The 12,441-nt window shown below is 36.5% G+C and overlaps 1 protein-coding gene across 13 annotated transcripts in view; it reads left to right on the top strand.

Moving 5' to 3' along the window:
* STX17 (syntaxin 17) overlaps window positions 1-12,441 on the top strand; it is a 37,622-nt gene that overhangs the window by 6,702 nt on the left and 18,479 nt on the right. For all 13 annotated transcript variants that reach the window (XM_075022834.1, XM_075022831.1, XM_075022827.1 and 10 more), the window contains 2 exons: window positions 371-556; window positions 7,432-7,497. In XM_075022834.1, coding sequence (XP_074878935.1) covers window positions 434-556; window positions 7,432-7,497 — 189 coding nt within the window. In that variant the 5' untranslated portion in view covers window positions 371-433. The remainder of the gene's footprint in view (window positions 1-370; window positions 557-7,431; window positions 7,498-12,441) is intronic.

Genomic DNA, 12,441 nt, shown 5'->3' with positions numbered 1-12,441 from the left:
TTCAGAATGTAAATTGGCAGAACTTGTACTCTGATCAGGCAAAGCATCTGATTGGAAAGTTTTTTCAAAGATTTCCATATATCATTATGCTGCAAAGCATGTTTGCATTTGTCTTAATTATTTAGCTATTTTTTTTGTTAGTGTTAAGTTTTATCAATGAAAAATGATCCCCAAAGCCTGCAAATAAACGGAAATAATACATTTAAATGTAAATACAGTATCTGGATTTTAAGTAGCTAATGCTGCTCAAATGTGGTTTTGGAATAGATGTGATTATTGGAAAGACTGATTTCCCTTATTTTGCTTTCTTTTAAAAAGTGATTGTAGATTGCTACATTTTTGTAAGCCTGTAATTCTTTTTTTTTTTTAGGGTTTTCTACCTTGGTGAAGGTATACTGGACCTGAAAGTGTTGACCTGAAAGCTGCTTTTAGGATGTCTGAAGATGATGAAAAAGTTAAACTCCGTCGAATTGAACCTGCCATTCAGAAATTCATTAAAGTGGCAATTCCAACAGATTTGGAAAGGTTAAGAAAACACCAAATAAATATTGAGAAGGTTAGTGTTCACTTTTTACTAATCTAGTTCTTTTTACAGTATAGAAGCAGTCATGCTGGAAGATTATATAGAGATTTTGATGAAAAGTTGATTATTCAAATCTTTAATTCAAATTTGGCTAAAAATGAAACTGGTAGTTCAGTGTGTACAAAGGCCTTTACATTTGTAGTAACTTGTCAGCCTACAGAGTGAGAAACATTACTGTTTTGTATTAAAAAGTTATCGTAGGGAAAGCAGCCTAATATTCTTACTTTATTTTTAAGTCCTAGTAGTTTGCTGCCAGCTATTCTGAGTAATTTACTGTTTATACCTATCTTTTTCTCTATACATTTTTAAATTGAGTTGAGAGAAATAGATTGAATTATTTTAAGTAAATAGAAAAAGAATTTTATCAAAACTGTAGCATGTTTATATGCTTTTTGTTGACAATAGCTCACACGTAACAGTGAAACTGAACATGCTTCTGAGAAGTTAAATTCTTGCATACGCTGTGGCAAAACCTGTCCTGGTAAAATAAACATGGCCAGGATAGTTGTCTGGTCCTGAATCTGACATTGAAAACAGGGAGATGATTTTGCTGTGTTCCCACTGCCTGATCCTCTTACTTTCCCGTACTTACGTGCAAGAAGAAACTCTTCCTGGCTCGTGTAAATGAAGGATAAAGAATTGGGTGGGGGAGCTAGTGGAGAAGTACCTCAGATGGGAGGTGAAAGTGCAGAAATGATGGCTGACCATGGGACTAGAGAAAAACTGCGATACAGGAAGACCTGCGGCTGCTGAGACTAATGATGGGAGATAATAATTTGACTCTTTCCTGGTAAGGGTGTAATAAGGATACAGTAAGGATATGAACTGCAATATTCACAAACTGAACAGTTTATTAGTATAATATTTGCCTGAAGCAATAACTTCTGAATGAGATGACCTGTTTTTTCAGTCACAGCTTGTTGTTTACTCTTTGTTATTCCATATTTGTATAATTCATTATGTGAGCTAGATGTCAGCTGATTCAGCATTTTTTTGCCTTGGAATTGGCCAGTTTGCAGCAGCCCCGCTCTATAGTGGTCAGGAGCAGCTTTCTGTTCTCCAGCTTGTCCCACAAAGAGCAGTTAATTGACTTACTTTGCATTGTAGCCAGAGTACAGAGCAGTCAGTATTAGCTTGCTCTTGGGTGAGATGATGGGGAAAGAAGGAACCTTGACTGTTGAATTGCCCTGGAGACGTGTTACAGCCTCCATGGAGCAGTGCGTACGTCTCTCAGTGTGTATGGCCCATACCTAGCAGTGGCCATAGAGCTAGCTAAGGGCAACTAGTGAAGAATAATGTGGGATAGGACAGGATTCAGAGGTGCCTAGAGGAGAGCATCATCATAATAGCTTTTCCATGCAAACTGTTTCAGTCAAATAGAGACAGTCTTGGTAGCTAGGTTGTTCCCTTCTTTCTCTAAGCAGAATTTGCACAACTGCTCATGGAAGCAACATGTGTTTGCCATAATCCACCAAGAGGGATTTCATGGTTGCAGAGAGGTAGAGTTTTTGGTCTGTAGTTGGCTGATGTTAAAATTACATTAAAAATCATCTCTTCAGGGCAGCTCTCCAGTTAACACCAACAGCATCAGTGAGTGTGGAACTGTGAGGCATTCCATTCTTGAGAGTCTTGAGGAAGGCATTGAGAAGCGAAGGGATGATGTTAATAAATACCCGCAAAAGGGTGGTGTGAAAGCTGCAGCCTTTCCTGAGAGGAACAAATGGGTGGTCACTGGAAAAAGGTAGTCTGTTGATGGGAGGGGGAAGCTGACCTGCCAGTACAGAATGGGAAGTGATTAGCAGGGCACATTAGCGGTACACAAATGGTTTTGTTGCACTTTGAAGGTAGAGATAAGCATGTGATGTGTGTAAGGTAGTAATTAGGGAGAGACGATGGAGGGGATGTGCATAACTGTTACACTTTTGATTTATTTTTTTTTTTGAAAAGTATTATTTTGTACAGCTAAGTAGATTCTTTGCTAGGTATCATCCACGTATGTAAACTCTCCCAGATTTAGGGTGTATAAACACCCTGTCAAGAAGCTTCAAAAGGCATTGGGTGCTCCAGTGAAAAACAGAGAAGTGATCAGTCATTACCCTATGTAGTACTTAACAGTGTGAGAGATGATCTTGGGAATTGTTCTGTTTTGCAGAAACTGGTCACTGAGGAGGGGTAGCCAGTTTAGTGGTTGATCCTGCTGAATATCTTTTATGTATTTAGACAAAGAATAATTATGCTGTATCTAGCCAGATAGTGTTACCATGGTGTCAGGGAAGGGGTGAAATAGGTTCCACTTAATTCAGCCACATGTTGGTAAGCTGAAGTCTTTATTGGCCCAGCAACTCATTTGTGTTAAGCTTTCCTGTTTTGCAGACAGAAGGGGAGATCATTGCAAGAACGGATTTCTGTGTCTAGAAGAAAATGCAGAAGATACTAGCACTCAGGATAAAATGAGTTTTTAGGTTAGTTCTATCTAACACTTTGCTGAAAGCATTGTCAGAGAAACTCATGCTTAGCCAGAGTTTAATTATAGGCAATACAGACTGCAGTGTTTCTGTCATGGCATTCAATGACCACATTGAAATACCAAGATGCTTTATTGAGCTGTTCAATTTTATATTTGGAATGTAAAAATCTGATGCAATCATTTCTTGAGATTTTCAGGTTGTTGATGGTATCAGTGTGAATGATCTGTTCAGTCAACATAATAAAATCTGCACATCAGAAAAATCCTTAAATAATTGTAAACATAGTTCTTAAAATTAGTGTTAACTGCCCTTCCTCAGGAACAACAGTTTTATGAAAGCAAGAAGTGGTAGCAATGTTTTGTGTAGATTTGTCTTTCTAATTTCAGAACACTGTTAAAAATTTCTGCATCCCTAGACAGCATAAATCCTGGCAGATTTGATATTTGAATTAGTAATTAATAGAATTATTAGAAACAAGTAACTATGGATAAAACCTTTAAATTAACAATTGGTAACTATACCAGAAGGTATTCAGCAGTACTGAAGACTTCAGAACTTCTGTGTATGACAAAAAAATATAAGGCACAAACATTTATGAAAAGTAATACATCTGAGTATAAAAATAGTCCCTAAATACTCGACTCTTTAAAGAGTCCACACTCAGTGTACTGTTCTTAAAATTTGAAAGTTTCTCTCTCTTTTTTTTTTTTTTTTTCCAATACTTTTCTGGCTGTAAGAACTATAAGTATTCCAAAGTTTACTCTATTGATAGATTTATGAGAAGGTGAAAATAGAAATATGGCAAATCAGAATTTGAAATCTGTCACTAGGTAGTTTTAGATTATCAGAACACTATCAATAGTTTGCTTGAAATAGTTCCATGATAATTTGCATTTTATATCTTTTACATGCATTTTAGCCATAATGAATGTGTTACAGTACTTTTATGAGCTGTCAGCATCAGCAGCTTAAATGGTTTTCTCTAAAGTACTTTTTGTAAAATTAACTTTCAGCCATGTAAACCAAACATCCCTAGAGGTAAAAGGATAATTTTGTAAAATCTGATCCTGTTTATTTTACAGGCTACTTTTAAGCAAAAATCAGTAATTATGTCAAATTGCTTAGAGCAGCAACATTATTTACTTATGATGAAGCCAATATCTCTAACCTCATTTCATGAATATTGATTTAAACCTTAGGTTCCAGAGATAGTCCAAACAATTAATCTACTAAATCACTGTTTGAAGAAACTATAAAATCAATATATAATGAAATTTGACCTTGAGCACCCCTTTTCAGAGAAAGTGGCTACCATAAATCCATTGTCATTGCTTCTCAACTATCTGAGAGTCCAACTTTCCATATGGCAGTTTCTGAAGACTTAAAAATTTTGTCCTTAAGAAATTGGTTCTCTATACTTGCCTTTTTTTTTTTTCTTTCCATGTTTTCCCCAAAGAGTTCTTGTTTTCTAAAACACATTCCGTGGGTTGGATGGCCTTCACTCCAAAACAGGGAATAAAATGCATGCTTATCCAAAAGAGTTACAACTTTCTGTTAGCCTCTGTTAGATGAAAACAATTGTCATGGTACTACAGGAAGGTGGAGATTTTGGCATGCTGCCCTAAACTTTGTTGGTGACACTCAACAACCCTTAAAAAAAAAAAAAGTGCTGTAAGACATGGCATCCTTTTCTCTGTTGCTTTCAGTTTTAATTTCATTTCCTGTGACTGTGCCAAAGTTAAAGGATGTTGTGCGAAACATTTTTTACCTTGGATTGGGGGTCATTGTTGTGGGAAGATACATAAAGGTGACACAAAATGAGAAACTAATTTATTGGAGTCTTACTGCAGTCTTCATCTGAGTGTATGCTTTTGTATAAGATATTTATTGTAGAGCTTTTAGAAATGTTGGTGAGCACTACCTGCTACAAAAATTAACGCAGAGGATATTATGAAAAGCTTTGAGTTCTCTCCATGTCCACTGGGTACTTTCAAGCAGAAATGGAAGGGATCCAAAGCATAAGCATGAAGCTTTCTTTCTAAAGAGAGCTCTCAAAAGAGAATGGGACAAAGAGGAAAAGAGATTGAGTGTCTAAGAGTAACCTTACATTTTGTATTTCTGATGTGAAATACAAACTATTTAGCTGTAGCACAGTTATTATTAAATATCACAGAATTATGGAACCGCAGAGTGGTTTGCATTGGAAGGGACCTTTAAAGATCATCTAGTCCAACTCCCCTGCCATGGGCAGGGACACTTTCCACTGGACCAGGTTGCTCAAAGCCCCATCCAGCCTGGCCTTGAACACTGCCAGGGATGGGGCATCCACAACTTCTCTGGGCAACCTGTTCCAGTGCCTCACCACCCTCAACTGTAAAAGATTTCTTTCTTATGTCCAATCTAAACTTGGGCTCTTTCAGTTTAAAAGCGTTGCCCCTTGTCCTGTCACTACAGGCCTTAGTAAAAAGTCTCTTTCTTCTAAGTCCTTTTTATATATTGAAAGGCTGCAGTCACATCTCCCTGGCACCTTCTCTTCTCCAGGCTGAACAACCCCAACTCTCTCAGCCTGTCCTCATAGGGGAGGTGCTCCAGCCCTCTGACCATTTTTGTGGCTCTCCTCTGGACCTGCTTTAACAGGTTAGGATTCCATAGGTGTTTTTTACTTCATGGACCTCCCTTAGTTTTACATGTATTTGTTAATGATGAATAATGTCAATACCATCTCCTCTCAAGGTTTGCTATCCTTGAGTCCCCCACAGTGAACATTGCGCAGTACGACCTACTTTGTGTTGGATGACAAAGAGAAGTCAACAAGGAGGAATTCTCTGACTGCATGAATGTCATTGCTCTAGGCGTATTATTAAGTCATTGGATTCTTTGAGGCCATCACTAGCACACTAGGAATTTTTAAGCGAAGTAAAAGAACTTATAAATATATAAAGCAGATAAATGTGCTGAGCATTTCTAGTAGAAATTATAAAGAGCAATAAAGGTTTCCTGGAGGAATTCCTCTTGTTGTTAACTGGAAAACAGGATTTTTTTCTTATTTGGTATGTGGACAATATGTTACAGTTGGTTGAAATTGAAAAAGTAATTTTTCCCCAAACCCCTTCTGTTCCACCTTCAGAAATTCCTGTTTCAGTACTCTTTCATGGATGACTGAATTGGAAGATCTGCTGTTGATACAGGTTTTTTTTTGGTCCATTTTATTTTAAAGAACAACTGTAGTGATTTTAATGGCATAATAATTTATGCAGAAGTTGCTAGTTTCCTGGAAAAATCACTTTAATCTGACTTAATTGAACACTAAACCTTTTCTCTTCCATAGCACTACAAAACCCTGATCTGAAAGAACTTTTTTCTCTGAAAATAAGAAGTAACTTCAGATTTCTTGTATTTTAGGAAGCTGAGTAACTTGTGATCCTTATTGCTGTAGCCTCTAAAACTATGAAAAGAATTAAGGAAAGATGTAGGCTGTAGATAAAGTTTTTTGTTGGTAACGAAGTGTATTAAGAAATTGGGGGATTTAAACTTTACATAAAAATACCTCACAAATCATGGTAAGTATTTTGTCTTGTTATTTAAACAATCAAAAAGAATGTTCTAATATTGTCTAGTATTGTAAATGCATTCTTTGATGGTTTCAGCACATATTCCAGGAATCACAGCTTCTACTTCTATTATTTTACCGCTCTTTTTCATGATAGTGTCTATATTATTTATGTCAACTGCCAATAGCAGGGATTGATTTATTTTAACGATGAAAAGGTTTATATGTGATGATACGCAGTTCTTTTGTGAAACTTGCGCTCTGCTACTGAAATAATTACTCTGGTCTCTGTCCCGTGGAAAGTTCTGTATGGATAGTTTCCCATTGAAGTTAGTGGAGCCTCATGCAGGTGCCAAATCTGCCCTGATGGTTCTTGTAACCATATAGAAACGGTAAGTGTAAATGTAGACAGTAGTGTTGTGTAATGAATGCAATTTTCTTTGTAACTAATATCAGATACCTTGTTGTCCTATGTGGCCAGTACTTCTTATCCCCAATTCCATTCTTTTTTCCTCCTTCTGTCCTTCGTTTTACTGACCACCAAGTGATGCATGCCACAGCTGTATTGGGATGCTGCAATAGCTCTTTGTTGTTAAAAACTGATGCTGAAACCCTGGTTATCTGCAGTTCAGTAAAATACATTGTACAATATTATTCACAAAATAATTGCCATTTACCTCTCTAATTTTGCAGTGGAAATGCTTATGACTCAGCTTCTTTACTGTCAATTTTGGAAAATTAAAGTGGTTCTTCACTGAGTGTTCCTTTTTTTTCTGCATAGCCAGTTGGCAAAAATAGCAATTACATGGAGTATTTTTCCTTTGTTTTAGTATCAGAGATGCAGGCTCTGGGACAGATTGCACGAAGAGCACATTAATGCAGGACGAACAGTTCAGGTAAGGATATTAAAATGACTGTGATATTAATGGAATCAAATTACATACATAGTACTGGTTACCTCAGGGATGTATCTTCACAGAGACGTATATTTCAAAGGTGGATTTGACAAGTACATGGTATTGCTTTACTTCATTTAAAAGGTAGGGATTTCCTAATTGTGTCCTATGAGGCAAATTCAATCAGAAATGTTTCAGGATTCTTGAACAAACAAAAGTTTGGAGACTCTGGTCTTTTGCAAACTATCCTCTTACATTACTAAATTAGAAGATAGGAATTTCAATAAGGCATACTGTTAATTTTAAAGCATGGTTTCAGACCAAACATAGAACATCTGCACTACTAGTTTGGTGTGCAAATCTCATTATATGTGTAATATCATCAAAGGAGGAAATACCAGACACATTTGTCAGCATGGCATCATCTCAGTGACTTCATGCATAGTCATCCATAACTCAGCACACAGGGAATCTCACATCTGTTTCTAAAAAAATGCGTGTCTTGATGAAAGTGATGCAAAAGCTAATGCCAAACATCAGCCTTCACACTGCTAAATAGGACACAGCCAAAGAAGATTGTCAGTACAGAAAACCACAAAGACCAGATCTGCACTGCAAAGTTTGCTGATGCAGATACAGCAGCTAGTGGTTATAACATGCTGTACTGGCAAAATTCTGGGGAAAGGCTTTGCCAGCAGGAGAGGCATTTTGGTGGGTTTCATATATGTTGTTCAGAGTAGGGACATGACAGTTACTAGTACAAATGTTTTGTGACCTACATTGCATCTAGACAAGCAGGCTTTGCCAGCAGGGATAGCACAGTCCTAAAACACTGTATTTCATAATTTTAATACTGTAAATTCCTGTGTTTGTTGCACTGCCTTACTGACTCCTGTGGGAAATTAGACCAGAATAAAATGGAAAAAACCCCCTCAGAAATAAGAACTTAATCCCAAAGGAACAACAGTATGAGACAGTAGGCAGAGCTGGAGTTATGTATCTTTTTTGAGGAATGGAAGATGTTAATGAGCCTTTTCAGTGTGGATAAGTTATATATGAAATCCACTTGATATTTCTGTTATTTGGAGGTTCAAATGTTTATTTGGATTTTTCACAAAGTATTTTTGAAATATGAATATAAATTTGTTCTTAGTATCGAAAGAGTCTTCCAAATGTGGAAGTCCTATTAAAAAAATGCCATTCTAACAGGTGTGGTGTAGTAAGCATGTGTTTGTTTATGTCTGTGCTCTAATCTATTTTCACATCTGAGGTAGGAAAGGCTTTTCTTGGAACTCTTTATTATCAGTATCATTTGTTTAGCAAGACAAAATCTATTAAAAGTTAGAGAAAAAATAATCACGTTGAAGATGGTATTTTTAAATACATTAAGTGCTTTAGTAATAAAACCTCCTATTTGTCTCTAGAAACATTTATATTTGTCTTGAACCTAAAGCCTGCCACTTTCAGCCAAAATAAATTTTTTTATATTTTATTTAATGCTTACTGCTTTTAGATCTGGATACAAGTTACGCATTAAAGTGGTTCACATTCTGATACCCAGAGAGCAGACTAAGTATTTGGGTCCATGCAAGAAGAGTAGACTAGCTCTTTGTTTTAATTAAATAGTTAGGAGTCTGGAGTACTTGATAATAAATTATATGACATGTAGAATGTGTTTGCTGTAAGCTGTTTAAATGTTTACCAATGGACTTGTGATCTGTTTGTTTGCGAAGAAATCAGATTAATTATTGTGATACCAAATGTTCTCTGCAGCACACACTTTGCTCTCAAAATTAGATGTTGTAAAAATACATTAGGAATCCCTAAGTCAATATTGACCCAAGGCATCCGCCACAGGTTTTAGACAAATATATGCACAGCCACTCTACATTTAATCCATGTGCACATAATTAGCCATTTTTCTGAATTTTCAGTTTACCCAGCATAATTACTTCTGTTGTAGTTTTGACGATGGTCAAAATTATAATAGAAGTATAGATGAGCATAAATGTATACCTCTTCTTTCTGGTGACTGGATGCCACATTAAAAACCTCTAAAAAGGAAAGTGAAGAAACTGGGGAGATCTTTGTATAGGGCATGATGACACCCTTTCTAAAATACCGAGAAAATTGCTCTTGTATACTGTGCATTAGTCTTCACAAATGTGCTCTTGTAGATTTTTGTTTTTAGGGACAGTCTGTGGACGTTGTAAAACGTTAGGGTCTGAATAAACATGCAGTTTTGCTGGGCTTTGCCCACATACATGCTGACGGTACCATACAATTAGTTAATTATTGCAAGATTTAAGCTAATTTCAGTGAAATGGCAGTATTTTATTGTAACACCTAAGGACTGCACTGATCATACTCGTAGTGAGAGGAAGAAAAATGCTGCAGTTACTAGAGAGGATATAAGGTATTGAACAAAAAGAGGAAAAATACTGTGGGTGAATGACCTGGCTTTAGTCTATATTCAGCCCACAAAAGGAGACTGTTCTGCAAAACATACCTAGGTAGATGTAGTCTCTCCACTGTGTTGCTCTGACCTGGAAAGCTACTTGAAAGATCTATTTTTTTTTCTTTTTCACTTTTATAATTTCCATTTCAACTGAAAATGATTTACAAATAAAAGATGGTTTTCAGTTAGCTCTCTTTTGCATAAATCTTCAGAGCTTAGTTGTATGGCTCATGTCTTCTGTACCATCTTTAAAATGATGCAGTCTTCAAATTAAGTATCTTTCTGGAATACTATGCAAATATATTGGGAGAGCATGAGAAGCAAGATAGATGAGTTTGTTGCTGCAGGAGATTGTTTATGGTATCAATGAAGGGTCATGTAAAAACAGCTCAGTATTGCAGCCTGTGGCCATCTGGAGGATAAATATATCCTTAAACTCAGAGTCTCTTTGACCTGTGCCAAGAAATTTGTAACATATATCCTTTATTACATTACTTTGAACAAAGTCCAGCGTTACATTTGCACAGCTAAGGTACTGCAGTACTTTCTTAAAAATCATATTTATGTTTGAGACAGTTTAAGGTGGTGGGTTTGTTTGGAGGTGCTATTTACTTAATTTAAAACAACAACATGCAGAATGGAGGGAGAGTTGACAGTGATTAATGGATGGAAGACAGGAAATAAAGAGAAAAAGGGACTGATTGATATGACAGATCCCGTGTCATCCATGTACTATTTCAGCATGAAGAGTTTAAAGTGTAAACGATTGGAAAATGTGTGTGACATTACATTTAATGATAATACAACCAAGAAGAAGAAAAAGAGAATGATCATGGCAGAGATTGAATGTGAGAATGGCATGACCACCATGATTCAGTTAGCTGGTAGCGTTAGGAGCAGTATAGGCTGATGGGGATAGAGTAAGTGAAGTGCTGGAGTTTCTGAGTACTCTGGGAACATCAGTTTTGCCAGGGACACATGGCTGAAGCAGATACTTAAACACTGCGATTTTCAGGTAGTTGTTGCTGGGGGCCTTAGATAGAAATTCAGATACTTCCATAACTGGTAGAGATACCAGATGTTACATGGAAATAATCCTACATCTCAAGTCCATGCTGCCTTTTCAAGAGTTTTGTTCCCATCTCAGCCCTTTGACATTTGTACAAGGTGGAACCATGCAGACCTGGTATTTATCCTGGTGCCTGGGAGCCTCACGTTGGGTCAGTACTGAAGCACTGAGGTGCCCTTATGCTCTTTGTTGCTTCCTCTTTTCCTTGTGGTGTTATGTGTCCTTAACAGGATGCTGTGGCAATGCAGCCCAAGCTCTTTGCCATGGCAAGGTACTGCAGGTCGCTGTGTGCATTTACCTGCAGTTGAATAGGAATTACATTATTTCCTTCTTTGTTGTCATCCGTTACTTTTTCTCAATTGTAATGAAATTGGTTGCAGACAAGAGACAGGTGTTGCTGGTATAACATTGGTGGTGATGTTCACCGAGTGTTACGTATTTGAGTGTGAAGTGATGATGGTATTTTAAGTCAGCCTGTAGTAAGCCTATAGAAACACGGCATCTATTTTTCATCAAGTTGCGTTACTTTGAAAATTCAGCTGTCACTATCAGTGAAGAAAAATTACTGTTCTGAAAAACAAATACTGAAAAAACCCAAGAATTTTTACTCTTTTGTATGAATAATGTTTATTGGTTTGCTGAAAATTGCTGTTAAGACTTCTGAATTCCTTAGGAAGTCTATAATTTTTCTCATATGTCCAAGACATCTGTAGAGGAAGTCCCATTCATAAACCACTTAGGAGGAGCAGAATATGGGAAGATACTTTGTGATTTTAAAGATAATTCAAAAAACTGAATACTTAAAATAAGTCCTTTTCTTACTTAATTAAAACTGTGTGCTGAGTAATAAGGTAAGCTTAATGGACAGATGTGTACAGTCATTTTCAGCAACAGTGATTTAAAAAAAAGTTTAAATGAAGCCCTCTTTTGGCTCCTTTGTATCCTTTTGTATTTTACTTTCTGATAGAAGTTTATAATTTATTCTTTATTTTTTATTGAATGCATTTGTAAAGATTTTGAAAAGAATGGAAAAGCAGAGCAACTTCATTATGTATGACCTCTCTGTTCCTTTCCATTTTGGATGTGTTGTAGAGTCAATAGATTTTTCCACAGTACTTGCGAAAACCATGCCTCTTCTCATTTATTTTTCTGAAAAAAATCCATTACATTTATTGACATAATATAGTGAATCCACCATCCTGGTGGATCTCCCAGACTTACCTCCAAATTAGAAAAATTGGGCTCAGACTTTGTGTCTGCATCTATTCAAGAACAATAGTGAACCTTACTCCAGTAAAGTCCTTTGAGATCTAGGGATGAAAGCACTATATAATAGCTATGTAACAGTAGTTTCATTATATAGCAAAACTATGCAAACAGCATAAAGCTGGGAGAGACTTAAGGGATTCTGGTGGAG

Source organism: Buteo buteo, chromosome 3 (assembly GCF_964188355.1).
Source record: "Buteo buteo chromosome 3, bButBut1.hap1.1, whole genome shotgun sequence".
In the NCBI taxonomy this organism is placed as follows: domain Eukaryota; kingdom Metazoa; phylum Chordata; class Aves; order Accipitriformes; family Accipitridae; genus Buteo; species Buteo buteo.
Note: the sequence above shows the minus strand (reverse complement) of the source record. Positions and strands in the feature narration are given on the sequence as shown.